At 40.1% G+C, this 18,789-nt stretch overlaps 1 protein-coding gene across 1 annotated transcript in view; it reads right to left on the reverse strand.

Annotated features, from left to right (window-relative positions):
• Positions 1-6,853: 6,853 nt before the first annotated feature.
• PXYLP1 (2-phosphoxylose phosphatase 1) overlaps positions 6,854-18,789 on the reverse strand; it is a 59,636-nt gene continuing 47,700 nt past the window's right edge. Inside the window, exons 5-6 of the mRNA XM_069864879.1 lie at positions 11,761-11,900; positions 6,854-9,130 (exon numbers count right to left, since the gene is read on the reverse strand). Of these exons, the coding sequence (XP_069720980.1) occupies positions 8,199-9,130; positions 11,761-11,900 (1,072 nt within the window). The 3' untranslated portion in view covers positions 6,854-8,198. The remainder of the gene's footprint in view (positions 9,131-11,760; positions 11,901-18,789) is intronic.

Below are 18,789 nucleotides of genomic sequence, written 5' to 3' on the forward strand. Positions count from 1 at the left end.
AAAGACCCATCGGATCATCGAGTCCAACCATTCCTATCAAATACTAAACCATGCCCCTCAGCGCCTCGTCCACCCATCCCTTAAACAGCTCCAGGGAAGGTGACACAAAAGGTTGATTGGAGTGACATTCAGGTTACTTGGAGTAAATACATTCTGGGGCTTTGCTGTTAGGAGAGGAGATCCTCTCTCGCCAGATAATGCCCCAGTTTATACACTTCATCACAAATTATTGCTGCTAAGATTTTGCTCACAAAGTAAGTGAGCAAAAAAAAATACACAGAACTGCAAATACAACACTAAGGAATTTGTATCTTAGTCCATCATCCACTCACACAATCGCGTCCCACAGTTTCTTTACTGTCTCAACTTAATTGCTAACCACTTTTTAATGCGCTCTGCTAAGACATTTTTTTACTACCACTTTCACACCTAAGAATTAAACCCTAGTTGGCCTTAGCTTTATTGCTGGTTACAGTTTTTGGCAAAGCCATGCCAATCTCTGCAGTGGCATTTGAAGTCCTGTGCCAATTTTAGAGTGATGCTGAGAGCCCAGGAGGAGAGGCAGGAGCAGACTGAGGACCTTGCAGTCCATGTTCCTTCATGGTGGCTGGGGGCTGGCACTGCTGGCTGCAGTGAGGACCCTCAGGCCTCCCCAGACCCAGCTCCTACCTTGTGACTTCACATTTTAGCAACAACTTTCCACATTACCCATGGCTTTGCCTTTTGAGTGGCCATCACCCTACTATTGCATGCCGTTACCAAAACCATAGCAGAAGGGAGGACTCCATTTTGTTGTCCTGTTTACTTTCTCCACAACAAGTAACTGCTGTCTCCTCGTGGAGAGAAACCCTAACTATTGGACATGGTCCTGCAGAACCAGGGAGGCACAGCCCTGCTTTGCACACTGAAAGAGAGACAGGAGAAGAGAAGATTCCATGGAGACCATAGAGCAGCCTTCCAGTACTGAAAGGAAAGCTGGGGAGGTGCTTTTTATCAGGGAGTACAAGGACAGGAGGTGGGGGGAACAGTTTCAAGCTGAAAGAAGGGAAATTTAGATTAGATCTTAGAAGAAATGTTTTCCTGCGAGGGTGGCAAGGCCCTGGCACAGGTTGCCCAGAGAAGTGGTGGCTGCTCCATGCCTGGAGGTGTTCAAGGCCAGGTTGGATGGGGCTCTGAACAGCCTGATCCAGTGGGAGGTGGTTGGAACTTCATGATCTTTAAGGTCCCTTCCAACCCAAACCATTCTATGATTCTGTGAAGAGTCGGCTGCCACCTTTCTCCTTCCTCCTCTCCTCAGCAGCACCCACCACATGCCCTCACAGCACTGTCAGTAAGCTGTCCATGAGGCAAAAATCCCTCTCCTTTGCCAGCCACAGGGTACAGGGCAGACTCACAAACAAATAGCCCTGGGGCTTGAAGGGAAAGCTGCAGAAAGGAAAACTGCATTTCTAAAGGACAGAAGCAGCCTGCATATGTGGCAATCACTGCCGAGCAGTGATTTCACAGAAAATTTATATACAGAATAGTTTTTTGAACCTACAACAATCATTGAGTCCAACTGCCAGACCAGTTTAGGGCTGACCAAAAGATTAAGCATATTAAGAGAACTTCCCAATGCCCTTTAAACACTGACAGGCTTGGGGCATTGATCGCTTCTCTAGGAAGCCTGCTCAGGTGTTTGTCCATCCTCTCGGTAAAGAAATGTTTTTTGATGTTCAGTCTAAGCTACCCCAGCACAGCTTTGAACAACTCCCATGCATCCTGTCACTGGATAGCAGGGAGACGAGATCGGCGCCTCCCTCTGCTCTTCCTCTCCTCAGGTATTTGTAGAGAGCAATGAAGCCACCCCTCAGCCTCGAAAAGCCCAGTGTTCTTAGCCACTACTCAGAATATTCCTTCCAGCCTTTTCACCCGCTTTGTTCCCCTTCTCTGGACATATCCAAGGACCCTCACATCCTTTCTAAATTACAGAGCCCAGAACTGCACACAGTAGTCAAGGCGCCATGACAATTGACTCCCATCCTATGCCAGTCAGAAAAGCACTGTCAGAAGTAACACAGATGCACAGCAAGCCCTTACACTTAACGAGACTCTGCCTACCTCTATGTGTTTAAGCTGGCTGCCTTCCTTCTCATAAAATCACCACTTCAGAGCATGACTGGCTGATTCCAGTCCCCTATTAAAAGCAAAAATATTGTCTTCACTTTCCTGCAAGCTGATAACTTCCACTGTTCTTTCTTACCAAAAACCTAATTACCACAACACAGACTGAAGAAGTTAATTCTTAACAGATAAATCTTTCCATAAGCCTACTTAACTTCGGGTTCACATCTAAAAGGTTGGGAACACAGCTGAGAGGGCAGTAATTGCTGACAAATGTCATCTTACACTAGCTTTATTACACAGTAATGGCCATCACTTATAGCCTTGTGAAAGAGGTTTAAGCAAAGAGATCTGGGATAGATAGGGATAAGAACACACTCAAGACACTATTGTTGCCCACTTGACAGCTACTAATGTCAGTAGCCACTAATTCTCCTTCTGGTACCTGAACTAGGCATGTATGAATGCAGCAGAAAAGCACTAAAGCCTCTTACTTTAGAAGTCTGGCTTTCTTTAAAAGAAAGAGACACTGAATTGGTCAAAGACCCATTCTACCTAGCCCTATCAAAGGAGAACCTTAAGCAGGTGAGGAGATGAAAAAGGAGAATGAAATTAGCAACCAGTGGGCTAATATAAATTCACCAGAAACTATGCTTGGTTCCCTCTCTGTTCTGTTGCTCACTGCTTTCAGGGCAGACTTTTTGAGGGAAGAAATAGACTTCTCAGTATGACAGTTATTCCTCCCATCATTTAAATCTGAAGAAACCCTCTTTATGGATCACAGTTTCTGATTAAATAATTGTATGGAGATGCCAAATCCAGCAGCCCTACATAAGCATGTCTGCTGCAGCTCTGTGCCCCCAGGGCCAGTCAGTAGCAAGACAGCACACCATATCCAGTAACTAGCCCTGGACCCTTTAATCTTCCACGCACCCAACTATACATGCCAGCACTCACATGTACACACTACAGATGCCCTCATAACTGGCCTTAGACATTCAGTCTGTCCCGTATCTGGTCCTGGATCCTCAGCATGCTGGCTGGCACACTCAAAATAGTTGCCTGTTTGTACTGGCTCCAGGGAAGATGCTGCAACAACTGGCAACAGAGGCCACATTTTCTACCTCTGTTACCAATTTTTCTTTTTTAATCTTGTGTGTCCTGTTTTGCAAAGACTTTCAACAGCAACAACTTCACCTCATAAACTCTTCCTCCTCACATTCTCAATGACTATTTTTCAAAGATATCTTAGACTGACAAACAGATGGAATTTTTTGTTCGCTATCATAATGTTCTTAGAATAAAATCTGGACTGCTTTTCATTTTAAATGACATGACTCCTTCTTCACCTTTCATTTTTATTTCAATAGCAGAAACTTTAAATGATGATTTTTGTCAAGGGATTCTGAAGGAACAGCTTAAGGGTAGTTCTAAATCACTTTCGAAAATGGCTGCCCAGGACTTTTGGAAACAAAGGCCTTAATAATATTTGGTTTCAGTACAAAGAACTTCACAAAGTTCAGAGCGTGTCACATCTCTACTACTTTAGTAATAACACAACACAAACATGTGACAAAGGTCCTTTCATGTGGAAAAGGGGAAGAAACGAAACAACAAGGCAAGCAAACAACTTGATATCAAACCAGAAAACTGCCAGGGAAATACTCTGCTTAAGAATTCCGTATCATAGAAGCATAGAGTGGTTTGAGTTGGAAGGGACCTTATAGGCCATTCAGTTCCATCCCCTCTGCCATAGGGAAGGGACACCTCCCACTGGATCAGGGGCTCAAAGCCCCATCCAGCCTGGCCTCGAACACCGCCAGGGATGGGGTAGCCACCACTGCTCTGGGCAACCTGTGCCAGTGCCTCACCACCCTCACAGGAAAATATTTCTTCCTAATATCTGATCTGTATCTCCCCTCTTTCAGCTGAAAACCATCCCCCCGTGTCCTGTCCTTGCACTCCCTGACCAAGAGCCCTTCTCCAGCTTTCCTGGACCCCCTTTCAGTGCTGGAAGGCTGCTCTAGGGTCTCCTCAGAGCCTTCTCTTTGTTAGGCTAAACAACGCTATGGGCTTTACTAACTTCAAAACTTGCTCTGCTGAAAAGAGTAGGATTGAATTTGGCACAGAGGAAAGTAGAGCTCTCGTCGCCTGAAGAATACTCCTGTTTTCAGTAATGTGAGTGACTTGCTTCAAAGTAACTATCGCAGTTATTATTCCTACTTCACCCCACAATGTTTTGAGCAACTTCTACAAATAAATAACCATTCACTTCATCCATGGAGAAGGAGGCCTTTTCTTCAGACTGCAGGATGAAAACCATCTGCAGCTTCCCTGGCTTTCACTTTGCTCTTCCACAACGTTGCAATTCCAGAGCAAAGGCATGGTTTGTTCCCCAATTCACACAAAAACATTTTTTGTACAACAGAAAAGGGCCACGAGAGGGCAGCCTACTTCTTCCTGCAAAATCACTTGCTCTCAGACAGTATTTTCAAGGAGAACCTTCTTTCTGTACTATTATACTCTGCACTGGATTAATTTGCACATAGATGCCTTCTTGACCCTTCCCAAATATAAAACCAGAATATGAAAACTTCATAATGTTCAAAGATCATTTGAAACTAAAACTATTACACCTATCAGAAATAAAAGACTGGGAGGAGGAGTGGGGGGAAAGAATCTGCATCAGCACTGCACAGTAAAATAGGCTGAAATTTATGAGGAAACACTACCAACATTCACACATTTCACTCAGGCTACAAGTCTCCCACCTGTTAATTTTCATGTGACTTTATTTCTTCTTCAAAGGAAGGGCAGTAGCATGCAGGAAGAACAATGACTGGAAACAGTCACAATAACATTGGTGCCTTTCCACTGTGGTGCACGCATATGCCCCGATCATATAAACAGTTATGGACTGGAAGCCAGAAGAAAAACTGACAAAGACAAGGCATTAACAACTAATAAATGCACTGCTCCTTTCACCCTTTTACAGCCACGTTCCTCGTTTCTTACCTGCTTCTCTATGCAAACAGGTCACATTCCGTCTGTGATCCTCCATTTATATACTCTATATATGTTTGTTCATTTTAAGTCCCTCAGTGCCACACTGACTTCCTTAAAAACATGCTAAATATCATTCCTTTACTCAGACACCTTGAAGTAAGGAGTGACTGCAGGGGGACTGCTTGGCATGAACAATGCTGGAAAGAGTATTAAGTATTCCTACACCCACTTTTCCATACTCCTTAAACACCACAGAAGCTTACAAGTAACAGTGAAGTAAAGGCTGAGGAAGAGAAAACAGAAATGAGAGGTATAGGAACTAGTATTTCATTTCTCTAAGTGTAAAGAGAACTCTGTCTAGAGGATAACAATACTTCATATTTACCACTATAACAACTATTAGAGACACCCTCCAACATAGCAGCATTGATTGTAATTTGACATCCAGAAAGTATAAACTTTTGACATCTGGGTCAGTCAGCTACTAACAGAATCTGATCTTTCTGCATATGTCTCACTTTCTTCTATATGTATGATTACACAAAGAGCCTGGCACCCAACCTGGCACCCAACTGGCATTGATAAATCTAGTGGGATTAACTCCCGGGCCTTGGAACTTCAAATAGAATGCTTATTAGTTAACCAGCAACCAAAGGTCCGTAAAACCAGTGTATTTTTCCTCCTTTACAAAAAAAGTTAAACTAGAAGTTTGGAAAACTGCTGCAATAACCATTATTGCTTGGGACTGCAATGTTTTTTTGAGCCAAACGAATGACAAGTTCATTCAAACTCACATATCCAATTCATGGCTGCATCTCAAAACCCCCAGAACAGACAAGGGGAATCTTTCTGCAAAAAGAAATCAAAACAGAACACTTTGATGGTACGTCTTCAGAAGATGCAAGGCTAGAGGCTATTCCTAGTGCAGTCTTTTGAAGACACCAACACTGGCATTTGCAGAAGCTGTTACGGGTTTGAAGTTTCTAAATAACACCCTTGAAACATCAGCCAGGGGAGGTTTAGGCTGGACATTAGGAAAAAATTCTTCACAGAAAGGGTCATTGGGCACTGGAACAGCCTGCCCAGGGAGGTGGTTGAGTCACCTTCCCTGGAGGTGTTTAAGGCACAGGTGGACGAGGTGCTAAGGGGCATGGTTTAGTGTTTGATAGGAATGGTTGGACTCGATGATCCGGTGGGTCTCTTCTAACCTGGTTATTCTATGATTCTATGATCAGTGGTAATGGTTCTGCACTTCAGCATCATTCCTTCAAATGGTCACCAAACAGCATCAAAGCTGAATGCTCTGAAGAGCAATAGCTGCCTTTTGCAGACAGCTGAACACACCTTTGTAGAATTTGGCACTTATGTTGGACAAAATGGTCCAGTTCACATCATTTACACAAAGAGAGCTCAGCTCTCAAAAACCTCTCTTCTTCTCTGCCCTCCAGCACACAAATACAGCTAGTCTTTTAGAGAGAAAGAAAATGTTTCCAGATGTTACACATTCTAATGTGGTACAAAAGCCCCAAATTTTCTAACAGGATTTCTATTTCAGTATTTGTGAAATGTTTACCTGCTCCTTCTCACACCTGGAACCAGACCATATTAAGCGGAGACATTACTAATGCAAAAAGCAGCTTAACAATACAAACTTATCATGTTACTGCAAATAGCTAAGGAAGTCAAAATAAACATGCAAGTATACAGAGTCCCCAAACTTTTATTTCAACATCTTCAAATGCAGCATTGAAAATAGAGAGAGTGGAATGCCAATAGTCAGAGAACTTACGCTAAGTTGTGTTTTCTTTGATACACTAGCACCATTGAATCACAATGACTAAAATATTTCTAGAGGTGTAAAACACCTCCACCATTACAAAATTTCTATGAGCTCTATTAAAAATTGGTTCTGGGTTTATGACTCCTAAAGAGATGAATGCAGTTTGAAATACAAGATTTTGTATCTACTCATTGCTCAAGTTACCCATAAAAGACAATATATTCTTAATTCTAAACTTCCTGATCAAGGGTGAAAAAATGTCTAAAAGTCAGCTTCACAAGTCTTTACAAACAAAACAGGTAAGAAAGATCTACTGTGTTACAAATATACAAAGTACGATATGTACAGGTCTGATGTTGCAAAACAAGAGCTTCCTAGTCCATAAAAATACTAACTCAACTACAAAATTTTATTAGTGTTTAGTTGAACTGTCTCAAGCAGTCACTATAACAAATTCCTAAAACATTGACTTGTTTCATAGCACAGCAGCTTGGATGTGTTCACAACAGGAAAGAGCCCAACACTTCACCACAAAACTGATTTCTAATCCTAATTTCCCACCCAGGTTTATCAGTAATATTAGTGTTTGCTATCTATTTTAATGTCACAAGACCTTTACATATTTCCAGACTGTGTTTGAACTACTCAAAGTGCTGCAAGTGCGATCAAAGAACAGAGTTTTGCATCCATTTTGCAGTATACTTTTCTCTTTCACTGGTGACAGCATCCAAGTATTTATAGGTTTGTGGGGTCTAAAAGGCACATGGTCATTTAGACATGCACAGGTGAGCATGCACAAATACACACACCCACTTTGCTTTAAAGACCTGCCCCTAAATATTAAAATGCTTCTTTCTGAGTAGGGAGCTTCAAAAATTCCCTACAAATGGTTTAATGCAGATGCCTGAAACTCTGAAATACCTTGATAAAAACTGCTTAAAAAGAACGAGATGGCAGTGAAAAAAGAAGTGGTTCAAGGACTGCTATGGAACACAGAGAAACAAAGTCTGTGCTCTCTCACTCTATCCAGCAACATCCAGGTTACAGTAGCCTGTGTGATTTCATTACAGCTAACACAGCATTTCTGAGCAAACACATATACACAACACTCCCTTCAGTATTCATTCTTCTATTGAAGACGATCTGCAGTCTGAACAAAAATATCTGGAGAATGTTTCCAGCAATATCCTCTTGTACTTGTACTTACACATACAAGTACAAGAAATAACAAAGCTGAACTGTGCCTCAACCAGAATACAGATTTTGACTGATATGTGAATTGATATTGCTTCCTTTTCACTTTCTGCCCCTACAGTGATCTTCTACGACATGCATCATAATAACTAGTGCTGTTAAAAACTAAGAACATATCTCTCTTCACAAAGTTAACAAATTTTTCTAGTGGGCACATTAGCTTGCTGGAACGTTTATAATAATCCTTGCAAAATGAGGTCTGGAATGTGACATCAGCGCCATTATAGAGGATGCGCATAAAGTGTTCTTTGGGTCTCTTCCCATCCTGCCACAGCTCGAAAACTAATCTGGCAGCAAATCTTGGAAATCTAGCCTCTGTAATGCCCAAGGCACTAAGAACAGGTGACAATGTGACATCATGTGCAGAGTAAAGAACAAATACTTCCTCTTTCTTGCCTTCTGCAATACGCTGCAGCCGATTAACAGTCTGGTTGAGGAGAGGATGAGTAGCCAATAATGCATACAAGAAATAAAGTTTCTTTTCCTGTCTTTCTCTCTCATCCTCCAACTGATGTCTTTTGATGACTTTGAAGTGTTCCATATCAATGCAGCCAGTTTGGGTACACGGAAAACTGACATTATGGCAAAAATAGCACAAGAGAGAATCTATTGGGTTAGAAGCTCTCAGCTGCCTGGTGGGAACGCCTACAATCTTTGCCATATCCACATATATCTTCTCCAAGTCATTGTTTTTCACTCGTAAACTGTACTGTCTGTGCTGTTCTTCTTCAAGGTAGTGGTTTCGCATAGGACAGTCGCAGCTTCCAGAGCAAAAGATGGTGCTCCACTGATACTTCATGTTAATTTTCTTCCAGTCAAAATCTGGCAAAAAAGTGTAGAGCAGTGCCAACGCACTCTGCAGGGTCCGACTTTTTCCTGTTGTCTCCAAATAGAGCTGTTTTGCTGTCCAGTTGCTCAAAAGCAGTTTATGTTTGTTTATATAAACTTCTCGTAAGAGCTGGCCATTTTGCAAGTGCTGTACAACCCCTGGAAGAGAGTTTTTTGGAAGAAGTTAAAACTCATGACTGGAATCTCCTTAGTTTTGGATAAAAATAAAATACACAGCCAGCAGTCTTACTAATAAGTGCATAGTTAGTTAAAAGGTTGTGAAATTCAAACCTAAACTTTACCTAGGCTTGACTATTAGGAAAATTGCACAAAATATTAATTACTTGCTGTTCTTAAGTATCTCTTAGATTCTAGAAGTTAAACTGAGGGATAGATGGTTACATAAAACTTGTTTAAACCTCATAGCTTAATCTTTGGTCTTTGGACTAGAGACTACAACTGAATGTGTCTAATGTGATTGGAAAAATAAGATGGTTATGGGGATCGAGACTGCATCTGAGCCATGCTTCCAGACAGGCAGTGAATGCTGTGCTCCCCACAGCCAGTAAAACTACCAGTCATTATGAAATGAACCCACAGAACGTGAACTAGCATGTAAACTCACCAAACAGTGGTGAGGTGTGGCAATTGCATCAAACTTTCCTCTGCGTCTTCCTTCAGGAAGTACTCAAACTGCTTGTTAATTCGTACACTAATGCTCTGTCATTATCCAGTCGGAAAGGAAGATGGTGTGTATCCTTTGCACATGCAAAACCCTTTACTCTGGCATCCAACTATCTTGAGTTATCCTCCCACAGCAAAGCAACAGGCATGAACCCTTTATGCACTAGAACATCTGTCTAACTTGCTACAGGCAATAGGAGTCTCAAATAGTAACTCAGTCACAAGCTGTGTGTGATGGTGAATCCAGTTTCAAATGCAACATGCTGTTTGAAGAGCTCCTTGTTAACCTCACTAGATTTCTCCTGAGATCACTTTGACCCTGGCCTAAAATTTCTTCTGGTCAGATCCCAGAACATACAAGAATTCAACAGGCAATTTTTGGTCTAAAGAAACCACAGGGGACTCCTGGAGAGAAGTTGTAAAAGGGAAAGTGGTGCCATCTCCACAAATATTCAACACTATTTTCACTCTCTTTAGAAAAGAGTCTCTAGATCCATTGTGACGTGCTCTTTCAGTCATTGTATTTAAGATAAAAAAAGCAAAATAGTTATAAGCAAGGCATGGTAATAAAATGAAATGGATCAATATTAACATTTGAAAAGACACAGGGGAACAGAGAAGTACTATTAATGTGAATTTTCAAATTAAATTAATGAATGTTGAAGAGAAAAATCCACATGACTAGCGCTCTTCACAATCACATTTCTACCCAGTTGCACAGCAGTGTTTCCACATGTTTGTGGGAAAGCACTTCTGCCTTATTTTTGATGCTCTGATATGAATACATGAAGAAAAATTGGTGCAGCAAACACACAAATGGACTTCAGTTCATACCAGCTCAGCTAGCCATTCCTGGTGGAGAACGCAAACAATTCCAGGAGCTGTGGAACCTGTGAAAATCTGTTTCTTACAAAGTGGAAACTTCTTTCAATACTTCTGCCTTCTTACCTTTTGTTCCCCTCGCCTTTTCTGTTGCCTGCTGGCAGCAGTCCCAGACCCTTGTCAGTGCCCCTTTTTGTAACTGATCCAGCACTACCTCCACTTTCCCTCTCCATCTGCCAACACTTTGGATCTCTTAATAAATGGCAGAGACACCATACCTGGAGATGTTCAAAAAACAAGCAGACGTGGCACTCTGGGACATGGTTTAGTAGGCACACTGGTGTTGGGCTGACAGTTGAACTAAATGAGCTTAGAAGTCTTTTCCAACCTTATCAAATCTATGACTCTTATTCCCAATGCTCCCGGCACTACAAGATGCTCATGTCTCTGCTTACCTTCTTGTACATACTCAAATCCCTGACTGCAACACTTGGTTACCTCCCATCTCCTCACCCTTTTGGTATAAGCTAAAGAATTCATTCACTAACAGAGCTCAGCAGCCTTTCTCTCAGTTGTAGTACTGATGAATTCTCAAAACTTCTTGTGTGGAATGTAATTGCTGATATTTTCACCTTTTCTCCCAATAACCAGCTCAGAAGAACTGATAGATGGAATAAGAAAATAAGTTTAATTTTCCTATGGTGAAAATACACATAAATAAACATGCCAGAAAACATGCTTCATTACAAAGCAGGGGAGGGGAAGAAAGCCCTAAATGTTTAAAAGTTTTTCAGTTTCCATAATACAAGCATTAAATGTGTCTGTTACATCTGAATCTCTTGCAGGGGGCAGTAGTTGCATCACAGGTAAAAACTGGCAACTATATTATTGTTCTTCAGTTCCAGGGCCATTCTGAATTAACACCAATCAGTATCAGAGTACCAGATCTTCCACAGCAGTGACTGAACAATGTCATTTTGCACAAGGGCGACAAAGCAATCCTGTGGTGTGAAGCAACATCAATGAAAGGTCCTCTGACACATTACAAATAAAGTTAAGAGATGCCAAAGGTTATTCATCTGTAACAGAATGTAGGCAAACTATAGGATAAAGCACTGTTACAGTAGTCTAATACTTCATTCATATCCCTGCATAATGTAAGCCATGACCAACATTATACGCTTCCCACAAAAAAAAAGCACTTATTTCAATACAAAGAGAAACAGAAGATCCCTTTTCAAGCTGACTGTACGTAACAGAACAGAAGAGCTATGGACACTTACCTGTCTGTGTAAGCTCTCCCATTTCGCACAACGAATGGCTAGGATAACGAGGCAGGTTGCTTAGGGCGCCATCCATTTGGGCTGCAGACCCCCTGGACATACGTTTAATGAAAGCTTCAAGCTGAGGATGAGAAGGTTTCCTAGAGAGGTAAACCAAAACGTGAAAAGTTCCAAAAGCATATGGGAAAACAACACAAGAGAGTCAAAAATTCTAACTATGCCAGCTCTGAAATTTCACGCTGTGAGGTTATTTCCCACTGAGACAACATCTGTTCTTACTCAGGACTTTTGCAAGTATACAAAAGAAAACTAACTCTGTACTAACTACCAAAGAGCTGTAGGGAGACTGATGTCTTGTCGTCTTAAAAATAATTCCAACCTTTAGTAATTTGGAATGAGGTTTTTTTTTAATTTTTTGAACACAGTCACTAATACTGTGATGAATTAAAAAAAAACCTTACCGAAGAAGTGCTCTCTCCAGTTTCTGAAGTATCATTGCACTAGAACACCACAGCTGAAGGCACTAGTAATCTACAGAAGGGTTCAATAAACCAGTATTTTAAGTAGATGAACTTGAAGTTATTCTCATGTTTTATAAAGTATAATGCTAATTATAATCGTAGTCGTTATTTCTAATTAATTCAGGCTTCAAATCGAATACCACATGTAGCCTTAGTGGGGTGGTACCCAGAAAGCAGTATCCGGTGGCCCCATTAAAACTGGAAGTAATTGTTTTGGATGTTGTACTATTACATAAGAAGAACGAATCCAACACTGCTGGACACTCAAACAGGTGAGATACCCCTACAGTACAAGTAATGAACACAAGTTAAAAAGAGATATATACACATAAAGTTTAGGTTAACACACTGAAACAGAACTCAACCCAGTGAAAGAACACTTAGGTCTCCCAACCCATTCACCAATTTTCAAATACACTACAGACTCAGTTCCCTGTTGTACCACTGTGCTGAAAACAGCACATAAAAACAAGTCCACAGGCAACGTCACTGAAAGGGATTTAAAATTTTTAAAGCAATAAAATCTATGATCCCACTTCTACAACAGGAATACATTACATGTGTTAAATGCTCAACAAGTGTCACACAGTCACCTCTACTCCTGTGCAAAACTAAATCAGAAACTGTTTGGCAATGCAACTCTGCCCTAGACGTTTCTCATTTTAACAGGATTTTCAGCCTAAAGATGGTACATATTTTCTTTATGATGCTCACAAAAAATATATATATTTAGAAAAGAAGATAAATATAATCACAGAACTTTTACTGCAGTCTGGGGTTTATGTTTATTGTTTACATTTACACTTAGCTAGAATGATAAACTGTTCTGATATAAAAACCTCGGGCCTAGAAGGAGCTCCCAGAGTTGCAGGATCCACAAGAGGGAGCAATAACACCACTGAAGTATGAAGATGTGTCTGTCAAGTCTATCAGGACAAAGACATCAATGCTTACATAGAGGAAACAACTCAGAAACTATCAGATGAGAAAGCACCTCGCAGAGTTATGCTTACAGCATGCAGAGGCAGGAAGTCCCCCCATAAGGAGGTCCTGTAGCTACCAGCAAGGTAGCTCACTGTCAGACCATTGTGCAGAACTTGAATTTTCCAGTATTTAATTTACTTTCAGGGGGGAAAAAAAGAATCTTGGGAGGAAAATGATACAATAAATGATGGTACAAATGCCAGTAAGAAAAATACACAAAATGAGACAAAAAAAAAAACCCAAAAAAATACCATTTTTCCTTGAAACTGAAAAGAAAACTAGCCAGTTCATGACATTCTAAATCCACTGCTGCTTCTGTGTATTATAATTTTAACAATGCAAATAAAGAACAGTATTTGAGAAGCTGAGGGACATAAGACATTTTAAAGGCTTTGTTCCTTTCTAAAGCTGTGGAAGCTTCTTGGACTAAGCATTCAAAAGTGAATCCAGCTCCATAACTGAATGCCAAACAGAACTTATTGTACATTTCACTATTTTCACAGCCCAGCAGTGCAATCTGAGAATAGAGGAATTAAAGTTGAGAAAATTAAATTAAACCCATTAACAAATATTTTTAAGCTTATTACAGAACTAGCCATTTTCTAAATTCTGCAGTTCAAAAAACTCCGAACACGAACAAACCATCAATCACAATTTTCCTCTGACCCTGTTTATTCAGTTAAAAAGTTCTGCAGATACACATGTAAAGAAGCTAAAAGATCCGCATTAGCCATTCTGCTTGATTTTGCTGTTTTGCATACAAAAACCTGAATTCTAACAGAATCAAACATGCACCAATAAAAATGTCAGCCATCACTTGCGGGAAGAAAGAACACGCTTCGCAAAAAGATTTACCTAAAAAATGGCAGGCAAGATAAACTAACATCCAAGATAAAATAATGTATGATAATTGATAAAATATCATTCATATGTGTTGATATAGCTTTTGATATACATATATAGATGCAAGTTATTTAACTTTGGATTACAATGCTTACTACTCGTTAAATCCATTCCAGAGGAAAAGAAAAATAAAAAATAACATTAGACATAAGAGCCATTCTTCTTGAAGGGGACAGACATCTCAGGCTACAATATACTGCTGTCCTGAATGTAACCCTCCTATATATCACAAAATTCTGAACATACCAGCAATTCTCTCCCGAGTAAACCCATACAACTGAGCAAACAACTTATTTTTCTCAAGAGCAAAATTTACAGCACCACTCAGGCTACCAACTAACAAATTATTCCACCTCCCTGCCCCATGATTTCTCCGTTATTTAGAACATGAATCCTCTCATTGAATTGGCCAATTTACAGATGCAGGAGATGGAGTATCTAGGCAACACAGCTAAGGCTGCTGGGGCTGTCTGAGCAGGAAGCTAAGGAAATTACACAGTTGTATAGTTGAAAAGACTGAAATATCCTTAAAATTTTATTTCCATAAAAGTAACCAGAAAATAAAAACAGGCAAAAAAGATATTGTTCTGTAATCTGTCGGACATGACAGTAAGCTACCACATCTGGGAAATTAATACCATAACTATTCCTATTTTTGTCAGAACATGGAATGGCTTTTCACCTAACATCACTCGTAATGATCATACTTTTTCCTCATTTTAAGCATTTATCTTTTATTTTTCTTGCCTATTAATTTGCCATCTAATGATTTTACTTTTGTAAACTAAAATACATTTTATCTGTAACAAAACTGAGTATGCTTCTTTTTGCTCAAATAATGAATTCAGCTTGGTTTTTTGTTATTTACAAAGTAAACACTGAGATAATAGATTCCAGATTTCATAGGGTAGTTTTCATGCACTAGCGTTAAAAACGATCAACATTTAAATTATTACTCAACGTCTAAATATTTGTAAAGGTCTTAAAAAGCTTTAAAACTGAACTGTCATCTCGCTATTGCTATACTCTAACCAGTGCACAGGAAAGAAATCACTGAGCAACCATCTGAACTATATGTGTACTTCTGCCAGCAACTGAGCTGACATCCTTCACTAAAAATTTCCTTTTTTCCCTCGAGGAGTTTAGCTAAAAAGAAACGTAGAGAACGGGCTGGGGTTTTGTTTGTTTTTTCTTTACTAGAAGCAGACACGAACTTACTGGTTATTGTGAATTAGCACAGAAAATAGAGAAATACAGTACCAGAGTGAGTATGTGCACACACCACCTCAGGAAACCTGCTGACAGATTTTTTGATGGCTTAGCTATAACAGCACAAAATACAATGTCAGGAACACACATGAAAATATGATCATAGCATTTATTATACTACATGCCTTTGGATGTATAGAACTCATACAGCTGAACATTAAGTTCAAACATAGCATACAGTAAAGCCTCAACTCCTATACAGCAGCACAGAAACTTTGTTACAGGACATTTTTGCATACCACCCTCGTGAGGCTAACTGAATGCAAGACTTCAAGGTTAGTATTTAGGAATTGCTACGGGAGACAGTGGGGTCCCAGAGAAAGTTATGCTTAGACTAACTGAATGCATGGAAGCCTCTTTTGGTAACAGGTTTCTGAGGCTAACGGCTTTTGTTATATAATAACAACAATAATGATGATACTTAGAATAGAGAATCACAGCATAGAGACCATTGCTAAACCTGAAAGTTAATTCACAGATCAAAAAGAAAACCATCCTTGCTTCTCAGGGTTACTTGTCACAGGACCACTCGGGAAAACATTGCCATTGATTTATACTGCCTACTTGTGAAACATTTTCTTCCCTCATCCTTGTGAGCAGAAACCGGTTTTATTAAAGAATTAAAGCATAAGTAGAAATAAGATCTAGAGCACAGTTTTGCTCCTCCTTTAGACCTAACAGCAAATCAGACCAAGCAAGGTCAAATTTGGCCTTGTTTTGTCAATAGACTTGCTGCTCAACAAATCACAGCATTCAATCTGTTCTCCAACTCCTTAAACTGAATTCTCTTTTGAATCCCCAACAAATTTGAGACTATATATCTGTAAAAATTGCAAAGAATCCAATTAAGACAAAGTACGGGTTTTAAGAAACAGAAGTGCAAGATATGATCTCAAACAAGACTATACGCAATCACAGTTTAGATAATAATTCACATGTTCATAAAAATTCAAGAGTGGTATAAATAATGTACCTTCCCTGACACGTAAGATACTACGGACAAAAATGATGTTAGTCGAAGTTATGATTAAAAGAGAAATTGCAACAGAAGAAATACTTTAATTACTGAGATCAATGACTAAGAGTCACCAATTTAACAGCGAAAACCAAATAGTTAATTGACTAGGAAACTAACAGCAGATTATGGAATTTTTGCAGAGTGAAGGAAGGGTGAACTTTTCACTCCTCTGTTACTGCACAGCGCTGTCCTCTCACAGCACTATATGGTTCTGCAAATCTATATGCCTCACGAAGGAGCTTGTGGAGGTGAATATTGACAGAAACGAGATATTGACCTTTTTTTCTTCCTTCCCAAATGGCATTTATCTATGCTAATGTCACTTTTGTTAATAAATACAGAATCTGCAAAAGCCAAGACCACCAAACTTCTCACAAGTCACTTGGTGAGCAAACATACCATGACAGGCACATGCCAAGCTTCTGGTAAACAAATGTGATCTTTTTGTATCACACTATACCAGATTCTGTACCAGAAGCTGACGGAAGAAAATACGGGACAACACACACCGATCAATGTGATCCAAGTGAAGCCGTTTTATTTAGGGTTCGTTCTGCTTTTATAAACTTGTTTAACTTTAGCCCGCCTTCAACAGTTACCTTCCTAATTTGCATAACACAACAGAGTCGTTGTAACCTTTTATAACCTTGAGGACCCTGGCTATGGCTTCCCAGCTCCTCCCAGCCACAGTGCTTGGGTTGCTCATTGTGTGTTGCTACCCAACAATTCCCCCGTTTTCTTTTTGAGCAACCAAGCACTACAATACTGGCAATCAAGATAAACAATCCTTGCTTTAAGGCTCCAACAAGCCACTTCCTTGACTTGTGACACAGCTTCAAGAGCTGCAACTCCTGGGGCTAATAAACCGGCAAAAACTTTTTTCTCAGATCTCCAAAACCGAAAAATTTTTCCTCAAAACTCCAAAAACATATTGTAACCTTGGTGTAAACAACGTTAACTTTCCCAAATAACAAGGTCCACCAATTGGTTTGCTGGGTATTCCGCCCCCATGCTCTGTCACCACAGATTAGAAAATATCCGGGTGGAAGAGCCTTTTCAGAACCGTTATTCCAAATTCCCTTTTCTGTCAAAAGACCACCCCAGTTTCTTCTTCCGATGTGAGGTCCTCTTGCTCAGTCGTCTTCCTTTCTTTCCAGGGCTTGATCCACTTTTGTGGCACCCAGCGAGGTCCAGTATCTGTTAGGACACAAGCATAACCTCTTCCTGTCATTTTTAGTTCAACAGGTCCTTTCCATTCACCTGAGTCCCAGTCTTTGTATTGTACCTTGATACCTTGCTGGTCCTGGTTATTCAATCCTGATTCTAGTGATCGATGATGAATTACAATTGGAGGGCTATTCCTAGTTCCAGTAAGGCGCAAAAAATTTAACACATAAGTCGCTTTTGCAATTCTTTCACTAGGGGGCAGTACATCTCCTCCCCCTTTTTGTTTTTGCAAAAGGGACTTCAAGGTTGCATGAGAACGCTCAATGATTGCCTGACCCGTTGGAGAATGTGGGATACCCGTGTTATGACGGATTCCCCATTGAACACAAAAATGTTTAAATTTTTGAGAGACATAAGCTGGCCCATTGTCTGTTTTTATCATTTGAGGTATCCCTAGTGCCATTATGGCAGCATACATGTGTTTAATTACATGTTTTGCAGATTCCCCAGTCTGTGCCGTGGCCCATATGGCCATAGAAAAAGTATCTACTGAGACACGCACGTATTTCAATCGCCCAAACTCTGGAATATGGGTCACATCCATTTGCCATAATTGTAAGGCTTGAAGCCCTCTGGGGTTTATTCCAAATCCTAATCCCATACCTTGTTTTTGACAATCTGGACAAGAATTGATTATACCTTGTGCATCAGACAGAGGAGTATTAAATTGGCGTTTAAGTACTTTAGCACTTTGGTGAAAAAATTCGTGTGAGGCTTTAGCTTGTAAAAAGAGATTTGTTCGAGGATCATTCCAAACTGCAGCAACAAGGCGATCGGCACGATTATTCCCGATTGCCAGGCCAAAATTAGGTTGATGGCTTCGTATATGAGTAATAAAATACTTATGCTCTCGTTGTTCCAACAGGTACAGCAATTGTAACAGTAAGGCATACAAAACTGCATTTTTAACTTCTTTTATCATAGCCCTTTCTATTCTACAAACAGTACCTACAACATATAATGAATCAGAAACTATATTAATAGGCTGTGATGTATATTGTTGAAATACCCAAACCACTGCTCGTAGCTCCATAGTTTGTAATGAATCACCTGGCTGTGTAAATATTAACTTCTGATTCCATTGTCCTCGCTTTTGCCAGGTAATAG

Source organism: Phaenicophaeus curvirostris, chromosome 10, assembly GCF_032191515.1.
Source record: "Phaenicophaeus curvirostris isolate KB17595 chromosome 10, BPBGC_Pcur_1.0, whole genome shotgun sequence".
Classification (NCBI taxonomy): domain Eukaryota; kingdom Metazoa; phylum Chordata; class Aves; order Cuculiformes; family Cuculidae; genus Phaenicophaeus; species Phaenicophaeus curvirostris.